The 23,718-nt window shown below is 38.9% G+C and overlaps 2 protein-coding genes across 3 annotated transcripts; one reads left to right on the top strand and one right to left on the bottom strand.

Annotated features, from left to right (window-relative positions):
- Positions 1–2,722: 2,722 nt before the first annotated feature.
- Positions 2,723–7,646, bottom strand: LOC130167090 (C-type lectin domain family 4 member M-like). Its single transcript, XM_056373059.1, has 9 exons — positions 7,514–7,646; positions 6,904–6,993; positions 5,719–5,775; positions 5,279–5,341; positions 4,620–4,688; positions 4,325–4,387; positions 3,553–3,677; positions 3,336–3,436; positions 2,723–3,147 (listed from the first exon to the last, which is right to left on the bottom strand). Exons 1-9 carry the CDS (start codon positions 7,644–7,646, stop codon positions 2,994–2,996), a joined length of 855 nt encoding a protein of 284 aa, XP_056229034.1. The 3' UTR covers positions 2,723–2,993.
- A 5,997-nt stretch (positions 7,647–13,643) lies between these two features.
- On the top strand, positions 13,644–23,212 carry LOC130166966 (transcription factor AP-4-like). Of its 2 annotated transcripts, XM_056372838.1 has the most exons (8): positions 13,644–13,973; positions 16,530–16,695; positions 16,929–17,027; positions 18,037–18,207; positions 18,310–18,354; positions 19,493–19,639; positions 19,884–20,054; positions 20,180–23,212. In XM_056372838.1, the coding sequence occupies exons 1-8, from the start codon at positions 13,885–13,887 to the stop codon at positions 20,333–20,335; spliced, it is 1,044 nt and encodes a 347-aa protein (XP_056228813.1). In that variant the 5' UTR covers positions 13,644–13,884; the 3' UTR covers positions 20,336–23,212. The 2 variants fall into 2 exon arrangements, with proteins under 2 accessions (XP_056228813.1, XP_056228814.1); XM_056372839.1 differs by lacking the exon at positions 18,310–18,354.
- Positions 23,213–23,718: the final 506 nt, after the last annotated feature.

Consider the following 23,718-nt stretch of genomic DNA (forward strand, 5'->3'; position numbering starts at 1 on the left):
CACTCTTAAAGAGGAAAAACCAAAAGGACTAGAAATCTAAACTATGGAAAGAATTAACAAACAAAAAATCACTCGTTAACGAGGAAAAACAAAGGGCTATGAACTTTAGCTATTGGAAAATTTACAAACAAAAAATCACTCTTCTAGAGGTATAAACGGCTTACTTGGGCAACTACTATGGCTGTGGACATGGAACAAGGCTCTGGTGCAGGACAAGGACGATGACACTCTGGCACAAGACAAGGGGAACACAGACTACTTAAACACATGGAGGGAAATAGGGGACAGGTGGAAACACTTAGGGCAATCAGACTGAGACACATGAGGAAGGGCAAGTGACCTGAAACGAGAGGAGATTTACTTTTCAAAATAAAACAGGAAATGACAGGACAAAACAAACCCAAGACAAGACACCCTCACCACGGTGTGACAAAACTATTGTAATGCCAAAGGTTGTTGAACTGAAGAAGGAGAACACAGCTACATACATGACACATAAAAACTGCACAATCTACTGTGCATTATTGTGATATTAGGTAAAAATGCTGTAGTAGATTCAATGGCAGTAAAGAAATGAATCAATGGCAGTAATGTTTCCTAAACTGCAAATAATGAAAATGTTTCCCTTAATGTGTAACTGAAACTAATGCTGTCTTATTTTATGCTTATAATTTAAAGTTATTATTTGTAATGTATGTATTTTATGCACAACCTGATCAATATGTTCCCCTGGACAATTCAGTCACACTTTATTTTACACCAACAAGACGTCACAAGCTGTACTTTGTACTATAAATAATATGTTTAGAATATGTTAATATGTTTAGTAAAAAACCACAGTCACAGCCTCACTGGACTCCAGTCTGAGCTTGTTCACATGCTGCAGGGATTTAATGAACTGTCTTTCCTTTTTCTTATTCCTCAGCGCCGGCTACGGCCAGAGCCGGAGGCAGATTGTTTTCGGTTTGTCCATCCAGAACTCCTCAAGGGAATCTCTTCAAATGTTGCACAATTGTCCAACTGGACGCAAGGTAGAACTGATTTGACTCTGGTGGTCAAAGGTCAAAGGTCAAGGTCACGGTGACCTCAGAAAAATACTTTTTAGCCATAACTCAAGACTTCAAACAGCAATTATTTCACACAAATGGTTAATACTTTATATGACTATAGATGAAAAGGGAACCTGAAACTAGTCTGAGTGGCGGAGACGAGGCGGTAATTCTAGTTATCTGAATGATCTGTTGCCTCTTCCTTCTGGTGCATTTGCCTCAGAGGTGGGAATCATTAGTTAAACGATCTTTAGATAAAGGATGCCACCACTAGATTGTTAAAATATCTGAGGCCTTGCAAAGTTACTTACTGACACTCTTAAATTCGAGGCACAACTGTTGTAAAAGTTCAGTCATTCAAAAACAGTCATACACAACACTGGAATAACTGCACATACATCTATGATACAGTACAGACTGAAGTGACAGACCAGAAACAGGCTCAGTGAACACTAACTCAACATTTAGACAGCAGGCATTAACAGCAGTTTCCCACAGAAGAAGTTAGAGGATGTGGATGTGGGAAACCTAAACTTCCTCCTTTACAAAGAAGTGCTCTTCATTTAGAAGACTGTTTTAAATTAAATGTTGAGAGTAAAACCTGAATTTCTTCACCAACTGTAAATAATGAATGAAAAATACACAATTGTTCTGGCTGAAGCAAAATTCCACAACAACACAAAATGGTATCTGCTGCAGAAACACAAAACGAGTCATCAGCCGTAGAGTTGGAGGGAAATTAGTGATCTGTCTGAAACAGGTGCTGGCAAACAGAGAGAACTGATCAGTTCCCTAAAACACAGCAGAGGCATGTGATGTTAACAAGTCTCTTATATCAGGACTTTCTGTATGTCTGACTTTTACATCACTAATATGCACAGACACCTAGTGCATTTCAAATGCCGATTTCTGATCCATGTTTGCCTCATCTGTTCATGTTTCCATCTTTGCTTCTTTCTCCTGCCATGTTCAGGATTTCAAGCCAAGCGATAGTGATCAAGTCAACACAGATTTAAAGGAAGTGAGTGTCATGGAGAAGTTACAGTCTTTGGAGACATTGGAAATATCACGTGTCACACAAAGCAGATTTTGATGGACAACAACTTAAATTGCCATTAAGGTACTGTGATATACTTCTGATTGAAAGGATAATAATAATATATCAATTATTGGCTGTATATGGTATACTCAAAGAGGAAGGTGATGCATTTTACACCATGTCAGGGAAACAAAGTACTTTTTCAGAACTTCAGATCTTTTATAAACCAGTTCTTGAACATAGAGAGTTGTTCATTTAATCTTAGTATGCATAGGTTAATTAGGTTTGAGTTAAATGGATTCATAGATACACTTTTAAGTTCACGGTTCACTATTTAGCTTCGCTGTAATTAAGTCGTAAATAGTTGGAGGTAGACATCTTTTTTTTCTAGCAGTAGTCCTCACAGGAAAGACAGAAATGGGTCCCATTGCAACAGCACTGCAAAGCTAAGCATCAGTCGTGGTTGCACTACAGCATGTTCTCGATGTGAGGCGACAGTGCTAACCACTTTATCACTATGCCGGCCTATACTGCATGATAGAAAATTTTATAAACATTCAGTCATTGTATGAGGAAGTAGCAGACATTTATTCAGAAATGAATCAAAACATGCACAATACATTACACCCTTCATTATTCTTTGCATTATTTTTTGCAAACAAAGCAGTGACCACAGTTGGACATCTGTTCCTGTATGTGGCCACTTTCCCTGCAGCACAGTAACAGCATCCACACAAAGCCGACCGATCTGAAAACATTTATATATAAAAGCACATATGAGCATATTCAGGTTGTGAGGACGTAAGTCCACAATGAAATGCCAAAACAATAGGAACACTTTCTTCTTGGCAATGATTGGATTGTCCTGGGTTTAACAAAGACATCTGCAGAGTTGGGATGCTGAGTTATGGACGCAATTTCAATTCACAGATCCAGAGCTTTAGATAATCACATGATAAGTCATTCCAGTTATTTTCCAATTGATGCATCATCACTTCTCCACAGTTTTCAGCTGTGTTTCCAGGGCCACTATTGTTAGGCTCATCACTCGCCCAGTAGCTGAAACCAAAAAACAAAATATACATTTTTATAAAGAACACAAGAAACATTTCCTCTGCCATGTTGAACAGCACACTATCAGTTCAAATGTAATGAATTAGAAACAGACTTTCATCGCCACTAATACTATTTTTAACACAAGAAGATTTAAAGCTTTTTCTTGCTTAGAGACTGAAAAATGAGTGAACCTTGTTGTCAGTGGAGTCCCATCAACCCATTTCCATGTCCCCTCTGTCTCACTGTCAGTGAGTCCAATCCACACATTCTTCTTCGACTGTCTCGTGAAATCCTTTTTTTAGAGAAAATAACCATCAATAACTTAAACTTAACTTGATTCCATCCTCCACCTCAGACAATGTGCGTTCATCAATGTGTTTTTAATACGTACACATAGACATACTGTACCTGTTCTTCTTTGCTGTTGATAATCATCAGGTCTGCACCTTTTTGAAGACAGTCATTTCTACTGTCTTGCCAGGTTTTCTTGGTAGAAGAAATGTAATAGATACTATCGCTGAAATACACCCATCCTTTTTGAACATAAAGACAAACAGAAGCATCTCATTAACAACAAGAATTAACAAATTATTTCTCATTGGGATGAAAGGGAGATTTGTTATTTGTGTGTTATAAAAGGGGAAAAAGTAACAGCTACTGCTGCTGTATGGTTGAACTGTTATGATGTCCTGTGCTCTTAATTGAACTGCCTTTGTTCTTTTATTATTATTTGCAATTATAATAGTATTGCAATTATCATTAGTTATTGCAATTATCATTAGTTATTGCTATTGTTATTGTTGTTGTTATTGTTATTATTATTATTATTATTATTATTATTATTATTATTATTATTATTATTATTATTATTATTATTATTATTATTATTATTATTACTACTGCATCAACAAGAACCTGTGACACCACGGTGACCTAAGTATATCTCCACTAAACATCAAACCGAGCAGATGCCTGATGCTACAGAGTAACTTCAAACACTGTGTTTCAGAAGCACAGGCAGAATAAGTGTTCACTATTCATAATCTTATTTTATTATATATGGAGAATATTGGCACTGACAGGAGCTGACTGTATGTAACACACATATTCTCCCAATGTCCCACTCATACATCTTTGGATCATTGATTATTGATATAATTAATTTCAACCTCATACTCACCTAGGCCTATCAGGATCCTCTTCAACTCATCTCTCTCTTCAGTCAGGGAATCACGCTGTGAAACTGTCATTTTAAGTGGAGAGGTGACCATTATTTTCTCACTCAGTCAGTTATGTTCACAGCCAAACACTCACTTCACTTTAAAACTGTGCCACTTTGTTATTGATGTGGAGAGAAACTAACTAAATGAACTAGAATATTTAACTGGGAACTTTCTAAGTAACATAACACTTATGACTTTCACGCTGTGAAATCCAAGCTCTTCTTACTGATGTAGTTTGATCATCATACTCACCAGAGGTTTTCAGCTTCCTCTCCAGATCATCTCTCTCTTCAGTCACGTTTTTACATCTGGCTTCAGTATCTGAAACAGAATTTCATGGTGTTTTACATTAATCCAACCAAAGTTGGAGAGATTCATTCAAACAATCCACATTAACACAGATTTTGTATAGGCTAATGCAATAATCTATCAATCATAAATGGTGTAATTTCAACACACTGTTCTCTGATACAGCTACAAAACAAGACCAGATGCCACCTCATAATCTGTGACTAAATGTGTTCTGTGCTGTAACATGGTTTAGTGGCTGATAATTGAGACATTGGTTTAATCTCACTTTTAAGGAAGTTTGACATGTTGAGAAATACATTCGTTCACTTTCTCATTGAGAGTTAGATTACAAAATCAATCACACATATAAAGAAAGTGATTATCTTAGCCAGGATAAAGATTACAAGCAGTTCATAGAAACAACAGGTAAAAATATGTCAAATAAAATAAGAAATGTTTTGATTCCTCCCTGTAGGTGTGTAAAAGGAATGTTTTTTGATGGATTTACAAAGTCATCTACAGATGCTGAAGTAACAACTTGGACTAGTGATTGTCCAAAACCTATAGTTTCTTTCAGATCTGAGCTCTGATTGTTGGAGTAGTTTCATCCTCAAACTTACCAAAGTTTATCCTCTTCAACTCATCTCTCTCTTCAGTCACGTTTTTACATCTGGCTTCAGTATCTGAAACAGAATTTCATGGTGTTTTACATCAATCTATCAGGTGCATTGTTGGTTTCCTCTAGTTGATCTATAATTAATAACTGCACATATTATAAACCACACAATGTTTTCTGTTAACATAATGAGTGAATGTTGTTCATTTACATAAATTATGTGTTTCAGGGCATGAGTGTAATATGAATGTTCAAAATCAAAGCCACTTTAATTGTCTCCTTTTTAAACTTTACAACAGTGGATTATTGTATGAGTTGTTTTGTTAGTGACTGGAGCTATCATCATATGTAACTCTATATCTGTAACACAAATGTGCCCAGTATTGTACTTGAAGCCTTTTGGATCCAAAGCCATGAGTATTGGAGCAGTTTCATCTTCATTACCAGAGTTGATCCTCTTCAACTCATCTCTCTCTTCAGTCAGGGAATCACGCTGTGAAACTGTCATTTTAAGTGGAGAGGTGACCATTATTTTCTCACTCAGTCAGTTATGTTCACAATCAAACACTCACTTCACTTCAAAACTGTGTCACTTTATGTTATTGACGTGGAGAGAAACTATTATCTAGTCAGGTTTTTACATCTGGCTTCAGTATCTGAAACAGAATTTCATGGTGTTTTACATCAATCTATCAGGTGCATTGTTGGTTTCCTCTAGTTGATCTAAAACTCTATCTTTAGCTTTATATATGCTGAAAACTGTGATTTCACTGAATTAATCATTCATCATTCTTTGAAAAATTACATTTATACAATAAGCCTAATACATTTTGTAGTAATCATAACTGCCACTGAAGTACAGCTCATTGTCTTTTTCATGAAACCAGTTTGAGGAATTTGCTTTCTGACTTGGTGCATTTCTGACTTGGTGCCATTAGAAAATGGTAAATTGTGGCCATAAACCAACAATCATTGAAACAATGATTGATTGATATTAAGGGGCCCAAAGTCTGCCAAGAAAAAATTCCCCACACCATTACACCACCACCACCACCAGCCTGGACTGTTGACACAAGGCAGGGTGGGTCCATGGATTCATGCTAATGATGCCAAATTTTGACCCTACCATCTGCAGCCTCAGCAGAAATCCAGATTCATCAGACCAGGCTGCGTTTTCTCAGTTTTGCTGAGCCTGTGCGACTGTAGATTCAGATTTCTGTTCTTGGCTGACAGCAGAGGAACCAAACATGGTCCATATACAGCTGTATGCCAGAGGAGTGTTTATATTACTGTGTGCTAAAGACAGTAATTCTGTATACTTGAACTCTTAATTATTTAGGCTTAATAAAGAAGACCTTATTTAATACGCTGTGTAGTTAGTAACAGAAATATGTGTCACACTTGTAAGATTTTGATTTATCTTCAATTCAAGATCATTTATCTCCACATGTTTATTTCAGACCAGACAACTATACACTCCTGCACTGTTTATACAACCAATTTGTCAAGCAATTGTCATAGCCTGTATGTGTAAGCACTGAAAGTGTGGTGGTAACCCACTACACTTTCCCGGTGTTTCAGAGGTGAGATGTCAAATTAGAAACAAAGATGCATGTTAGGAAGACTCACAGAGAGCAAGACACAGGCAAATGTTGAGAGTCACTTGCAGGATACACAGGAGTCCAAAGGTCACAGCAACCAGTCTGTACAGTTTTATTCCTGTGACACACACACACACACACACACACACACACACACACACACAAATTTGATCAAACTTTTTAAGTTACATTGATTTACATGAATAATGAGACATAGGCTACCCCTGACCTTAACCTTACTCCAACTGCAGACTGATTCACTAATGTTCCTCACATAATCATATTAGTTCACATCCGATGAATATAGCATGTATTAGGATGTGAAATTATGGCAACATTTACACATACAGTTGCAAATACAGTAAATTGGCAAATTATGACCATCACAGCTATATGAAAATAAAATGAAACATAATAATAAAGGATCACAAGATGCAAAAATGTATCGATGTTCAATGTAAAATCAAAAAGTTGTAACTAAAATAACATTTAAGAAATATCTGCATTGATGATTTTTCCTTTTTAGAATTCATTTCTAAAATTCAAATTTAGTATTAAATGCACAAGATAAGATCATTATGAAGATTGTTACATATGCTGCAGTTATGTAAATCAACCTCAAAACATTTCTGCCTCACCAAGTGCTGCAGCTGGAACGTTACTGTCTTCTCCAGAGCGGCTCTTTAATGCATCATTCCTGACTGTGGCATCGCGGAAGTTTTCATATACCATAGACATCTCAGATTCGTCTTCATAGGTGACCATCTCCATATTTCACCCACTGGTGAGTGATCAAGCTGTTGGTGAATTGTGCTTAAATGGTATAATCTTGGAACTAAATCTTTATGTTCTTCCTCATTTTTCAGGAAGTTGTCTGTAGTAGAAGGGTTAAAACACACTGCTAGATCAAAACCACATTAGCTCGTCTAAGTTCAATACCATAAATAACCACCTCTAAAATAACTTTAGAGGTTTCATCTGGATTTTCACATTCACACTCCTCCTTCAGTAACACTGTAACACAGTAACTACCTGTATGTATATATACATATATACATATATATATATTTGTGTGTGTGTGTGTGTATGTATTTATAAATTTGTACTTCTCTCTCTGAGTGAAGACAGCATGTTTCTCACAGGAAATTATTCACTGAAAGCATAAATGTCAATATAGTGCTAACCTCCAATTTGTCATAAACTACACTTAATACATTTTATACAATTCCATCAAAGTCTTCACTACCTATATTATACGAGTCTAGACAGATGTGGATGTAAACTGCTACTTGACTGGCAGTAATTCTGATTTGAAAAGGTCATTGAGCTTACATTCGCGGGCAGATAATTTCTTACAGCACTTCCTCCAACCGATCCCGTCTTCAACGTCTGTCTGAGATATCAGAGGAAATACAAAAGATTGATCGTCAACATGCTGAAACACCCTCACCTGATCTTTACAATAAAAGAATTTCCCTGCAATCAGACTTTGACCTCCTCTCCACTGATGAATCAACGAAATTATTATTGCACACTAGACATAGATTATATGAACAGGGGGAGAAGGCTGGGCGTCTGGCTCAACAGATTCGCCAATCAGCTGCATCCAGACTTATAACGCTCAACTACAGGTGAAATATTAACTGATCAACAGGAAATTAACAATATATTCAAATCTTTTTACACAAACCTCTACACCTCGGAGTCTAAAGGTGATCATCGATTAATAGATGACTTTTTAAACAAATTACAAATTCCAACAATAGAAGCAAGCCAGAGGGTCAATCTTGAAGAGACTTTCTCACTTACTTATTTAATGCTTGCAATAAAAAATATGCAGGGCTCAAAAACTCCCGGCCCTGATGGGTTCACCGCTGAATTTTTCAAAGCTTATTCCAAATTAATTTCACCTGTGTTACTTGAAGCCTTCAATGAGGCTTTTACTGCAAAAACTCTACCCCCTACCTTTTATCAGGCATCCATATCAGTATTATTAAAGGAAGGCAAAGACCCTAAGGAACCAGGATCCTATCGACCCATTAGCCTTTTAAACGTAGACACCAAATTACTAGCCAAGATGCTTGCCACTCGACTGGAAGGGGTTCTCCCATCAATTGTATCGCCAGATCAGACAGGGTTTATTAAAAATCGCTTCTTGTTTTCAAACCTCCGCAGGCTCTACAATGTCCTATACTCCCCCGGCCCGGTCCCTCAGCATCCAGAGGTCCTTCTTTCCCTGGATGCTGAGAAGGCCTTTGACCGGGTTGAGTGGGACTTCCTTTTTGCTGTTCTTAGAAGGTTTGGCTTTGGTGACAAATTTATAACCTGGGTGGAGCTGCTGTATCGGTGTCCCCTTGCTTCTGTGTTAACCAACTCTTTTAGGTCCTGCTATTTTCCCCTGAGTCGAGGAACAAGGCAGGGTTGCCCCTTGTCCCCGCTTCTGTTTGCTCTCTCGATTGAACCTCTGGCTATTGCCTTGCGTTCTCTAAAGAGTCATGATGGGATTCACAGAGGAGGGATTGAAAACAGAGTGTCCTTATATGCAGACGGCTTGCTTTTATATGTAACAAATCCACACAGATCTATTCCAAACATCATGTCTATTTTAAAGGAATATGGTGAGGTTTCTGGCTATAAACTAAATTACTCTAAAAGTGAACTTTTCCCAATTAATAAGTCTGCACAGAGTCTCTCATATTCTCACTTTCCTTTCAAAACTACGACAAATTCTTTTAGACATTTGGGTGTGGTGGTGACAAGAAGTATAGCTGGTCTGTTTGCTGCAAACTTCAAACTGCTGCTTGAACGCACTATTCAAGATCTGGAGAGGTGGTCCCATCTTCATATCACTCCGGCGGGTAGAACCAATGCTATAAAAATGAACGTCCTTCCAAAATTTCTGTTTTTATTTCAAACTATCCCAATAGTAATACGGAGGTCCTTTTTCATGACCCTTGACAAAATCATTTCTAATTTCATATGGAATAAGAAGATACCTAGAATTAGGAAAGCTTATATACAGCGACCAAAACCGAGTGGAGGGATGGGACTACCTAATTTTCAGCTTTATTATTGGTCGTGTAATATCCGCACTCTCTCATTTTGGGTTCAGTTTGACAAGCAGGACGAGAATCCATTTTGGGTACAGATGGAACATAATTCCTGTGGTTTGATATCTTTGACTGCTCTCTTGTTTTCTGCAATGCCTTTATCATTGCACTGTGTTAGGAATAACCCCATTGTAACCCAATCCCTGAAAATATGGTCTGGTGTGAGAAAACAGTATGGTTGGCACAGTGGTTCCCTACTCGCTCCTGTCTATCCAAGCCACCTTTTCTCCCCGTCTATTATGGATGATTCTTTTGATATTTGAAAACGTAATGGCATAATCAATATGAAGGCCCTATTCATAGATAAAATATTTCCCACCTTTTCGCAATTGCAGAGGAAATTTAATTTACCACAGTTACACCTTTTCAAATTCTTTCAGATTCGTAGTTATGTTAAAACAAACACACCCTCCTATCCCAATCAGTCTGAGGAGTCCCCTTTGGAAACCTTATTTTCCTTCAAACCCTCAAAGAGGGGCGCTATTTCCTCCTTTCTAAGTTCTTATCCAATCAACAAAACCTATCATTAGAACTTATAAAGTCTGCATGGGAGGGTGATTTGGGGATGGTCCTGACAGCAGAGCAATGGAAAAGAGCCCAAGAGGGAGTGCACACAGCCTCAATCTGTGCCAGACATGGCCTCATCCAATTTAAGGTACTGCATCGCCTTCACTTTTCCAAGGTTAGACTCTCGAGAATGTTCCTGAGTGTGGACCCATTGTGTGATAGATGCGGGCTCTCACCAGGCTCTCTGGCACACTCTTTCTGGCTTTGACCTTACTTAAACACCTATTGGAGCTCGATTTTCAACACACTATCAGAAGTTTTCAAAATGGTGTTACAGCCAGATCCTATAATAGCCATTTTTGGGGTAGTGAGAGAAAACAATAAAAATCTTACTGACAACAATCTGAAAATTACAAAATTCGTCACTTTGCTGGCGCGGAAACTGATCCTCCTCAATTGGAAAAACCCTCAGCCACTGAGTCCAGCTCGGTGGCTGAGGGCTGAGGGAAATCTTACAGCTTCTTAAACTTGAAAAGTTGAGATACACAGTATGTGGATCCTCAGATAACTTTGAAAAAATTTGGAAGCCATTCATAGACTACATTAACAATAAGCTTTAATTCCCCTTGTTTTTTAATGCACCCCAGATGTAATGGACTTCTACCACTTCACATCATGTACACATTTGCCACATAGCTCATCATAATGTACTAATCTTTTTCATTTTACGCAACTGCAATATGTAATTGTCTGTTTGTTTTTTTTGTTTTGTTTTGTTTTTGTTTTTTTTGTCTGTTTTTTTTGTTAGGTTTTTGTTTTTTTGCTTGTTGTTGTTTTTCTTATTGTTACCATGTCTATTTTTGTATATGTTTTTCGTGCACAGTCTCTTTATGTTGAACTGTTAACTTCTCTTGAAAAAAACAATAAAAACATTAAAAAAATAAATAAATAAATAAAATATCATTGAGTGTCACTCATTTCCATTCATTCTGTGTGTTTCACTTTTTGCTACGTGACAGCTCGAACCTTTTTCTAAGTTCTAAACCACAGTCTCTGTAGAAGTGGGTTTATGGCAAAATTACTAAGTGGACGCCAAACAAAAAGCTTTAGTGAATGTGGCAATAAGTTGGGAGAGTATGGGACAATTTATGTTTACTTACAAGCTGGTGGTAATTATTAATTGGAAAACAGTAAAAATAAATTTGAGTTAACTGTTTGCGTCTCTTCATTCATAAAAACAGGTTTGAACATGATTTGCAAATTATGTTTTGTCAATTCAAGGTTAACAACTATAAATTAATATTAATAATTTCCATCATATCCAAAACATACCATTTCACTTAATCCGCAGGCTATTATGATGTGATATTATGTTATCTTTGCACAACAACTTCACTCCTACAGTTCCAGATCATTTTTACAGCTGTTTACCACCTTTACAGTAATATTTGTCCATGTAGATGCAGCATCCTGCCTTTCTACTTAATGGCAGTTGGAAATTGACACAATGGTACATCACTGCCACCTGCTGTTTGTGCTGGATGTTACATAAACTGTACATTGCCTTTTATATCTTCTCCCTGGAGGGCTGACTGTTGTCCAACCTGTACTATTTCATACTTTTTGCAAATAATTTATTTTGTGATCAATGCAAAAAAATGAGATGCAACTAAAGAGTATTTTGATTATCTATTAATCTATTGATTATTTTCATATTTCACTGAGCTCACATTTAATGATTAAATATGCATTATTTATATTCATAAACACACACACACACACACACACACACACACACACATATATACATATATATACACTGTTGCTCATAAAGTTGGAATAAAATATTTTTTACCTCTTTCCATGAAATTATTGTGACAATGTGATTTATTTCATTTAATTGGGACCCATAATGTAATCATTGCACCCGGTCAAAAGTGATTACTGATGCATTTAAATAGGAATAAACAGAGGAATGTGTCTGAAAACAAAATTACTATTCAAGAGTTAGGGTTGGATTCACTCTTCATATAACCAACAGAATGTAATTGTGTAAGTAAATTAACACAACTGTTTGTACTTAGTTTGTAATATATTATAACATATATTTATGTCCTTACAGAAATAAGTTGTTTTTGTTTTGATTCTTTTGTTTGACATATAGTTAGTTTTACATTCAATAAAATATACATATACAACAGAAATGATCATTTCAAATGATAATCTGGTAAATAATAACCAGACTTTATTGGAGCCAGGGCTGGAGCGGCCGTGGGGCTCTGTTGATGTGGCTTGAAGATGAATACTACAGGTGTCGCTTTAAGACCACTATCGTTTCTGCTTTTAAAGTGATTTAGTCAAAGGGACTACCAGGCACTGCCCCATAGTGGTCCCCAGGCGTTTAGGGGCCCCTCTCCTTTACTTGCAAAATGTCACTAAAAGAAATACAAAACAACCACAAAAAGACACAAAATGTAAACACATCATTTTTGGTTATTTATCTTTCAGTCTGGGGGTCCTATGCAAAAGGAGTGGGGGTCTATTACATGTCATAGGTGCCCATTGACTCATAATGAATCCACGGATGTAGTGTTTCATAGCATATTAACAAGCTAATTAATTAATTGAATATAATAACTATAGTGGTATGCTGAATCTGAAATTACCCAGTTTCCCACTTTGACAGCTGGTAAAGTAGCCTCGAGAGCAGAAAGATGATACGTATAGACTGATCAAACGACTAACTATAGTAAATTATAGTTATCTTATCTGCAAATGTTAGCTCTAACATTAACATTTCTTCTTCTGATAAGTTATATTATTATATAGTCATAAGTATTTCTGTTCACTGTTTGCCGACATGTGTTCTGTGAGGATTTGATTTGTTCCAGTTACACACTGACTCTTACTGGTTTGTTTGTTCTGCTTTCCGGAAAACGGTCTCTGATTCCAACCAGCTGTTTCCCGCCTCACACAGATCAGCTGCGCACACACACACACACACACACACACACACACACACACACACACACACACACTCACACACACACGCACACGCACACGCACACACACATAGAGTAGTAGGCGGAGGCAGCAGACACACACACACACACACGTAGTAGGCGGAGGCAAGAGGCCACACACACACACACACACACACATTGGAGGGAACCCCATCAGCTGTGTGAAGCAACACAGCTATAACTTACTTTTATTTTTCTAACTCTTTGCTCCTAAAATTCACAGATTTTGAAATAGTGTTTTAGATATGCGCCATTGAGGAGTACAGCGAGAGCTCTGCGGTAAAAACGAACATCTTTATATTTTAACAAGGGGAGCAGTGGAGGGAGAAAAAACAGAAAACACGGACTAGAGAAGGTGGCTTTGAAAGCATGGAATATTTCATGATGCCGACAGAGAAGATACCGTCCTTACAGCAGTTCAAGAAGACGGAGAAGGATGTCATAGGAGGTCTCTGCAGGTGTGTGGCTAGCTATTTGTGTTGATATCAAACTGCTTGCATAAATCATCTTTCATGTGACTGTAGCGCGTGTGTATGTGTGTGTGAGAGATGCGGTCCGACTTCAGTTAGCACGCTAGCCGTTAGCTTCGCCGCGATACCTTGGCAGCAGGAGCGTGGTTGTGGAAATTAGCAGCTTGTTGTGCCAGCTGCTGCTGCTGTTGACGGCGAGGATATAGACGATCGTTTCATCCGCGTTGTTACATTTGCTGGCCGAATGACATGTGGTGACCCACAGAGCACCTTTGCTGCCATTCGGCTCAGAAACATGTAAATTGTGAGGATGAAATCGATACATTTGCGTCTAGTTGAACAACAACCACGTGGTGGTTAACGTGTTGCCCGCCGCCTCGCTGCTTTACACAGAATCACATGTTTGTAACGACACCACTTTCTATTTTCGCCGAATTACTTATGTGGACAATATATCCGAGGTGTATTAAACAAGGTGGGAAATTGGGGTTTCGGTCGCGGTGTATGTGTGGTTAAGTAATGCTCCGCGAAGCAGCCATGGTTGTGTCGTGTGCTAAAATTAGCTTAGCTTGGCTAACTAGTTAGCTATCACTGCGCAGTCGTTTTCAAACCGCACTGTATGTGCCCTCGCTTATTTTTTACTGGTATATACTAACTTGTTTAACTGTAACACATCGTCTTGTAGATGTGACGGCGGACACAGAGAGAGTATCTGTTAGTAGCGGGTTAATAACTCAGTGCTAGCTCGGTGCTAGAGGTGGAAAGCATTGTTCTCCATGATGCCAGGGGGCCTGCTGCTGTAGCGGAGTCACATTTCGCTGCTGCTGCCGTCCAGACGCGCCCTCCGCCGGCCATGTTGGAGGTCCGCAGCTCCTGGCAGCTACAGCTGACAACAGCTGATTTCATCCCTCAACTTAAAAAACCCCGACACGCTTCACCTGTGTGGAATAGATGTGGATGCTTTTCTTTGCTGTCTCTGGTCGAATATCTGATGGATCCGCGTTAATATTTTAATCATTCCTAGAGTTGTTTTTTGATGATGGACAAAAGAGGATATTTCATATTTACCAAACCTAAATTGATTATTTTGTATTTCACTATATTTGTAACAAATGGTTTGTACATTACACAGCACTGGGGGATAAAACCCCCTCATTATATTCCTCAAAGTCAACTTTAACATCTCATTAAGTGAGCATGTGGTCAGTAAATAACTTTCGAGGGTGGAACAGTTGAACCCTAATACACTAAATTAAGCCCTAAATGTTGTTTATGCTCCTTAGTCTGTCAGTACAGTGCTGATGATCAGGGGTTTAACCAGTAGACCAATAGATGAAGATATATTGAAGAGAGCTGTTCCCACAGCTTTCAAAGTAAGATAAAAAAAAATCAAGACACAAAATTAAGCAATTCAAGGACCTAGAGCTTATTTTAAAGGCAGTGTGGGTGTGTTTTTAGGCTCCTTTTGAAGTGTGTTTAGGCTGCCTTTCATAGCTTTTAGTTAAGCCGATATCACTCGCTTGTAAACACACAGTTACAAATCAGATCAGACCATTTAATTTTAGCTCTGAACGTTAGATGATGGCTGCACAGCCCACACACTAATCTTTTATAGAAAAGAGATGTTCAGAGCCATGTGAGCTGTGTCCTTTGTCAGACCTCTCTCATTTTTGTAAACACTCAGATCTAGTACTTCAGGTTTGTTGTCTTCTTGGCGTCATGTCCATCTTTTACCTTAATGGTTCACCTATTTCTCCCCCTGAGTAAACATGACAGAGATTTGCCACCACAACATCCAACTTCATGGGGTGGAGGTGTGTGAGGGGGCACTGGGTTCAGTCACACTCAAAGACCTCCAGGCAGCTAGACTGAGGAATGTAGAGAGGTCAGGACTAACGCATGGTGAAGTTCCAGGTTAAAGGTTTAAAGTGTCAGAGATTGCAGCTGATTGTGGACTCTGTTGTTGCTTTGCGTCATTTTAGTTTATTTAGCCCAGAACTGTGGATTTTTTCTCAGAGCTGTGTGTTGTTAGTTGTAGAGGTGCAATGATTAGTCAATTTAATCAATTGGTTAATTGAAAGAAAATCAATCACCAACTATTTTTTAAAATTAATGAATTGTTTAGTGTGTTTCCAAGAAAAAAAGCCAATATTTGATGGTTTCAGGTTCTCAAATGTGATAATTTGCTGCATTTTTTGGTCTTACTTTATAGCAAACTGTATATTTGGGGGTTTTGGACTGTTGGTCATGCAAAATGAGACATTTGATCAAGTCATGATTTTTTTTCAGTGGTGATTCTTTACACACCATTCTTTTTTTGCCAAACGATTAATCATGAAAATAACAAGCAGACTAATTGATTCTGAAACTAATTGTTTTACCTGCATTGCCTTGCTTAAAAAAATTTGTAAAAATACATTTGCACATTTTACATAAAACAAGACTAAGAAACAGGGAACAAATGTTTCATCAGGAATGAGCTTGTGCTTCCGTATTGGACACAAAGCTTTCATGGACAGAATAACAATCGTCTTTCTCCCTCAGCCTGGCCAACATCCCCCTCAGTCCAGAGACGGCCCAGGACCAGGAGAGACGAATCCGCCGTGAGATCGCCAACAGCAATGAACGCCGGCGCATGCAGAGCATCAATGCAGGCTTCCAGTCCCTCAAAACACTCCTGCCCCACACAGACGGAGAGAAACTCAGCAAGGTGCAGTGAGCATTGCAAACACTGACACTTAGCAAAGATCTCCCTTGTGATGGTGTAGATCGTCAGATGTGATGATGATGATGAAGAAGAATGAAATGATTGAGCAGAAATGATAAATGACAAAAAATGTAATTTTTGACTCACTGGTCTTAATTTCAATTTCCTACAGTTTAGTTAAAGTTAAATGTCTGGGTACTGTTCTTGTATTCACCTGTTGGTTTCATCCCTGTCAGGCGGCCATCTTGCAGCAAACGGCAGACTACATCTTCACCTTGGAGCAGGAAAAGACACAGCTCCTGGCACAAAACAATCAGCTCAAACGCTTCATCCAGGTAACAGCCTGTGCCATTGTTTTCCACCATATTTGTGTCTCCATGTGGATAAAACTAGGGTGCTTAAACAACAACAGGGGTTGCTTTAGTCCATTTTATACAGATCGCATACACCATACATTACTATGTCAAACTGTATAGTTTCGTCTCTTTCAGGCCACCACAGGCTTACTCTTGTTTACGTGCATTAGTCTACAGAGACTTAAAACTTCATCACACTTAATCTTGTGTTGTCTTCAGTTGCACTATTTCTGTTTGTTAATGCATGATAGCCTTTTCAAATAAAACTATTCTTTGTAATGCATTACCACCCAACAATGACTCTTGTTTATTGTGATGGATCGCACAGGCAATTTATGAGATTCCTGAAAAAAAAAACATGTAAGTAGAGTGAACAGTCCTGTTCTAATGGGAAAACATTTCCCTGTCTGGTTCAAGTACGCCTCAGGAAAATGTCATTCTTCTATAGGCCATGCTTCACTTGACCATGCATGGCATGGTGGGACTTGAGTGCAGAGGCAGGTAGGAGGTTTGATGCTGAATCGCTATCAGCCAATGACCAAACAGCACTATGTAGTTTGTTAGATGCTGTGATAACACTTCTTACTGAGGTTGAGTTCTTTTAAGCAACTAGAAACAGACAAATGTCAGGTATTGAACATATTCAGTTATACTGCAACCGCCTGCTGCCTAACACTACTTTCATATTTGGACAGCTTGCAAGTGTTGGCAGTGACAGTGCAGTGCCTTTTTAATCTGTGTTCAGTCGTGCCACGCCATGTGAAAAATGTTTGTTTACCAGTCTCTTTTGTTTATCCTGCTGTTGGTTCACCTGGTGTTATATTTTCTTGCTACACTGGCCGTTTGTCCAACTCTGTACAAGCAGCATGTGTTGTTTTTGAATGGAGAAGAAACTCCTACTCTGATGGCGGTGGTACTAAGTTTACATAGGCACAGTGCACATCAACTGATTCACAGTTAACTTTACTTGGCCTCTGTGTCACTCCAGGAGTTCAGTGGTTCATCACCGAAGAGGAGGCGAGCTGAGGAGAAAGATGAAGGGATCGGGTCTCCAGACACGCTGGAGGAGGAGAAGGTCGAGGAGCTGAGGAGAGAGATGTTAGAGCTGCGACAGCAACTGGACAAAGAGCGCTCGGCTCGTATGCAGCTGGAGGAGCAGGTGAGACAAAAAGCAGAGCCGGAGTTGTAGAGGTTGTTCATGATTTGTCACCTGTTCTCTCCTTTTTACTGTGATCTCAAAAGATCTCAACATTAATTTCAGTTGCGGAGGACTGAAACTGATGATGACACAGATGAACATAATGATGTAAGATGGCCATAATTCATTCTCTTACTACCTTCCACAACTACTGCTTATTTTACTAACTTAATGTTTGAATGTCCAGACAGATTATAGCTCAAGCTTCAGTTCAGACAGATAAAACATAACAGCTGAATATAAAAAGGAGGAGGTATCAGAGATAAATTAAACTTCACATGGTTATACAATGATCCTGTCTAGAGGTCACAGTGGATATTAGATGCTCAAATAAACAAACCAGTTTGTCAGGTTTACCAGCCATTTCAGCTTCAAAACTGCAGAACCTCCACATGGTCACCAGTCCACTTTAACAAGGTGGGAACCGGTGGCGGTGACACCAGCCAGTTCCTCGCAATCTCACTTACTAGATATCCCTGAACAGCAGGTTACAACAGAGGCGACTGAACAGTTGGTAAAGACAAACAAACTTAAACAGGAAGTGAACAAGGAAAGTAAACAGTAGGAACAATGCAGTGGTGAGATATGATGAGTGTCAAATGAGCTGGGCAGTGATCAAGTTTTTTCTTTTAATGGAACAAAATACTGCACATCTTTCCTCAAATTAAATAGGACACAAATTATCCAACATTAACAAAAACCTCTTGTTAACATAAATTAAAGGGGATTTCCAGAGTTTGAGCTTTGCAATTTCTTCTTTAAATTGGGTCGTTCACAAGAAACGACAACCATAAATAAAAAGAAGCGGCAGAGATATCCTGACTTTTAGTTCTTTGTATTGGTCAAGCTGCAAAAATACTGGATGTTACATTTTGATAGAGCCTTACTTCCTGGGTAAATCCCATGTACCAACATTGTAACGCTTTCTCATAACAGGTTGAAGTCTTGAGCTCAACCCTAGATAACCCTGTTGACGCCAGGATTATTCTTTCAAATCGCACAAAGCTCTATTCAGAGCCACGGAAGATGTTTTACAGCTGTTACATCACGCTGAATAGCACTCCTCGTGACGAGTAAACTGATGTTAATGTGTAACAACCAAAGGTTGTTGTGATTATTGTGACATGTGATGTAACTTTTTTCCATGTTTGCTCAGTAATGTAGTTGGTATTACATTGGCGCTGAAGCAGTGCCTGACGTAGTAAAGACTTACCTCTGTATTCTGCGTTTTTGTGTTTGTGCGCAGGTGCGCTCTCTGGACACGCAGCTGCACCCAGAGCGTCTGAAGGTGATCACCCAGCAGGTGGAGGAGGAGCAGGCACTCATCCAGAGCCAGACGCTGTTACGGCTGCAGCAGATCCACGCCGCCGACAGACAAACACACAGTCCACAGGTTAGAAGCACAAATACACACATGCACACACACACTTGTACACAGAAAAGATGGTGGGCATCTCTGCTGCAGTTCCCGAACCTCCTCAACAGGCTGCAGTTTGCTCAAACGGCTTCTGTAGTGAGGTGATCATGTTAATGACGTACATTGAGCTCAGCAGTTATATGTCTGTCATATGTAAATCTAGATGATCTCCTGTCATGAGAAACATTTTTATTTTATTCTTATTCTGTCTGTCCTCCAGGTGCTGGCTCCTCCCACTCCCCCTGCCCCAACCCATCACCCCACGGTCATCGTCCCAGCTCCGACACTAACCCAGCACGCCCACCATCACGTCACTGTGGTGACCATGAGCCCATCTGTCCACACCAGCACTGTGTCCACATCCAGACAGAACCTGGACACCATTGTGCAGGTATGTGCTGTCTGTTGTCTTTTTTTTAGGTAGAAGAAGTTATTGTTCGTTTTCACCTATTAACTGTCTCTCAGTGGTCTGAAACTTTGCTGCAGCCTTCAATGTTTCTCATCCTCTCCTCTCAGGCCATCCAGCACATCGAACGCACTCAGGAGAGGAGAGCCAGCGCCGAGGAGGAGCAGAGACGAGCTGTCATCGTCAGCCCCGCCCACGTCGCCATGGACACCGCCTGCTCGGACACAGACACTGACACAGAGGGAGAGGACTGCTCAATGAAATGATCCACTCCACGAACGAACATATACACGCACACACACATACACACAAACACTTAAAATACCTACTCACTGTAAGATTCCCTCCAGGAGCTAGACTACTTTTAAAAAAAAAAATCTGTCTTTGGCATTATCCAAACTCCTAAATCCAGTGGTTAAGCTCGGTGTCAGTCTTGTACTGTAAAATCTCTGAAGATTGAAAACATAGGATGGTCAGCGTGCAGAGGAGGCCCTGTGAGGATTTCTAGACGCTGTTTTTTCAATGTCTGAGCCGGTGTGTCGCTGCTTGAAAACTTAGGGGTCTCCTTGTGTAAAAAGCTATCAGCATCCATCCGTCCTTCATGTGTGTTTATGTGTGCTACATACAGTCATGGTATCAGTTACCCGTCGTCACTGGCACGCTGACAGTATTATTTGTGCTAGAAATTGATGGATTTAGCATAACGGAAAGTTGAATGTAACAACACAATAAGCACGCAGCTCTTGATTCTGAAAAGGGACATGGAGTTGCAGTTATTTCTTCCCCAGTCTTAATTTTGTTTTTTCTTTTTTTGTTTTTTCCTGGTTCCTTTACTCGAGTGCCAGTGGCCATGAAACCCGACTTAAACTACAACAGAGGGCATTTCTAAATTTAAAAGTTTGGGACAAATACACACTTAATTGCAAAGTTAATTTTGAGGACACGTGGAAAGAAATTTTGTCTGATTTACTTGAAACAAAAGGATGTGTTATTGATATCTAAATAAGCCCTTAAAAAAAAAAATAAGCTGTTGAACAATTTACATTGATCATCTTTTGCTTTTAATGTCGTTCATGTTTTTGTTAACATTTTCTTTTTCTGTCAGGGTTACTGAATGTTGAAGGTGAACATTTTGTTATATTGAGATTAACAACTTAAAATTGGAGGTTGGTCAGGTTTTCACAGGGAGCCGGAGGCCTTCAGATGAATTCATAAAAGTCGGTTTCAGTTCAGTTTTTATCCGCTGCTGATAGTGGTTATTGCACCCCTAACTTAAAAAAAAAAAAAAAAAAAAAAAAGAACCAAATGTTGGTTCGTTGCTTGGAAACATCTGCTGGCATTTTGTGACCGACTGGAGTTAATTTTCAGTCAGTCTCCAACAATTTCACTGCATCAGACGTAAAATATGGAAAGTCTTGCTGATGTGAAAATTTCGATGATTCACAGGCTAACGAAGCGTGAAGGCTTCCGGTGTCCCTCCAAAGACTTCAGTCTATCTTCTGGTCTTGGTTTGTTGATTTCAGTGACTATGCACTAGAGTTTTTGCTATTTATGCAATCCCATCTTCAGTACATTTGTTGGCGTCAATTATACATGAGGTGAAGTTTTCTATGCACCGTTGATAGGTGTGTACATTACACCTACAGTATATGTATGTAACTTGACATGCTTGTATCAAAGAATGTAGTAGTCTCTACTCGCAAGGTGCTCTTTGTCAACCTGGTGCTCTGCTGACGAGCAGTGAGCTGAGGCCAAAACCCTTCATGTAACTTCACACTTGATCACGCTTTTTTTTTTTGTTTTTTTTTGTTTTTTGGAAATAACATATGTCACTTCTACATTTTGGAATTGCTCAAGAGAGCAGGGGCGCAGGGAAGGGACACACAGGTTGTGTTGTCTCGTTCAAAATGTAACTTTCAGAACACAGTAGGATCACATCTCACTGAACTCCATCCCCACAAAGCATCATTGTTTAAAAGAAAACTGTAAAAAGAGTGTTGGGCAGCTGTAGTTGAAGAAACTAAGCATGCAGTGAAAGATCGATGTATGTTTTCAGTGCATCAAATGCCACAAAACGTGCTAAATCATTGTCCAGTCAGAATGAAATTTAAATGAAAAAGACTGAAATGAATTGCAGATTTTCCCAACACAATCTCTGTCTATAAAATGCACCAAATCTGTCCACCTCATGTTATGTTGCTTGTACTTCTCTCGGGAATTTGACTGGAAATCCCTGCTTGGAGCCTCTCTCCTGTCATACTCGATTTGATTCGCTGACTTGACGCTGTAAACATTCCTTTTATTTGGATTTGTATCTGTCTTTTGATCTCTTACATGTTCTTTTGCCAATTGAATGCATGTTACTAATTGCTGTTTCCTCTCATCTGAAGCGGGCTTTTGTTTTGACATTTTGTTTATTTTTGGGGGGGATTTTGGTTTTTTTTTTTTTTTTTTTTTTTCATGATCACATGACTGATGTGTTCAGTGTGAAACTGTCTTGTGTGCGACGTGTGGACACTATTCACTCACTGACATCAGTTTTATATCTGGTTAGATTAGAGTTTTTCATGCCAAACGAGGGAGGGGAGAGTACTCGTATTTTTTCCTTTTTTTTAGTGACGCTTTGTTAAAGGGTTTGGTGTTCTTCTGGCAGATGTTTAGCCAAGGCCTGAGTTTAGGTGAGGTTTGTTATTCGTCAGAAAAACATTTTGCCCTCAAATGTTTCTGTACATTGTGTTGCAGCACTGCTGTCTTTTGGTGGAATTTTGAGATATTTGATATGAAGCACTTGCTGTTCTGTACTGCCTGAATCAGTGATGAGGAAGATTTTTTTTTTTTTTTTTTTCCATTTATTTTTTGTAAGCTCTTTGCTGTGACGCAATTTAACATCTGTTTATTGTGTTCTGCTTTTTTGTCTTTTCATTTGTCTCTCTTGTCCCGGTTTTCCATTTTTTTTGGTGACAAGCATTTTTTATATTTTTGTGTGAAATTTGTCTTTGTTTTTGTTTTTTTTGTTTAGTTTTTTTCTTTTCCATCAGTCCAGGTCGATGAGAAGCTGTTATATTTTGTTTATAAAAAAACTTGGGTAAACAGGCCTTTGTAAAGATGAAAAAAAAAATAAAATTTGTACTTTTTTTATTACACTTCTTTGGTTTGCTGGTATACTTGAGTCATACTTGTGACCCTTTCTTTCCACCAGGTGGAGATATCAAGCAGCTCCTAATTTAGCAGCAGCAGAGATTACGTAAACACAGGTGGCGTACAGGCCTCATTTCAATCTTTTTTAATAGGAATACAGTAACTACAGATCCTCAGCTGTGAGAAATGTGTATATTATGCAGCAATATTTGAATTTGATGTGAATGAAGATAGTAATGAATGGTACTGGTTAACTCGAAGGTAAAAGTTGCACTTGTAAGCTCACCAAAATCTATAGCCTTTGTATACTCTTCTTAAATGATTATTATTTACAATTGGTGTTTAAACTATAAGACTACAACACAACCAGCCAATCTCCTCCTGTTTCTTTCTACTCTCAACCTTCCTGATTGGGCCAGGCAGCTGCTCAAACACACTGGCTGGTATGGGTGCAGTTGCTGCGCCCCACCTCCACTGGCATGCCCTCTGACCTTCAGCCAGAGCAGTATAT

Source organism: Seriola aureovittata, chromosome 3 (assembly GCF_021018895.1).
Source record: "Seriola aureovittata isolate HTS-2021-v1 ecotype China chromosome 3, ASM2101889v1, whole genome shotgun sequence".
Lineage (NCBI taxonomy): Eukaryota > Metazoa > Chordata > Actinopteri > Carangiformes > Carangidae > Seriola > Seriola aureovittata.

Coding starts and splice junctions, on each gene's coding strand:
- LOC130167090 (XM_056373059.1), bottom strand. CDS start 7,646: ATGGAGATGGTCACCTATGAAGACGAATCTGAGATGTCTATGGTATAT. Junction 6,994..7,513: donor CGTTCCAGCTGCAGCACTTG/GTGAGGCAGAAA, acceptor TGTGTGTCACAG/GAATAAAACTGTACAGACTG. Junction 3,148..3,335: donor GGGACTCCACTGACAACAAG/GTTCACTCATTT, acceptor TTTTGGTTTCAG/CTACTGGGCGAGTGATGAGC.
- LOC130166966 (XM_056372838.1), top strand. CDS start 13,885: ATGGAATATTTCATGATGCCGACAGAGAAGATACCGTCCTTACAGCAG. Junction 18,355..19,492: donor ACACAGATGAACATAATGAT/GTAAGATGGCCA, acceptor GTTTGTGCGCAG/GTGCGCTCTCTGGACACGCA. Junction 20,055..20,179: donor ACCTGGACACCATTGTGCAG/GTATGTGCTGTC, acceptor CTCTCCTCTCAG/GCCATCCAGCACATCGAACG.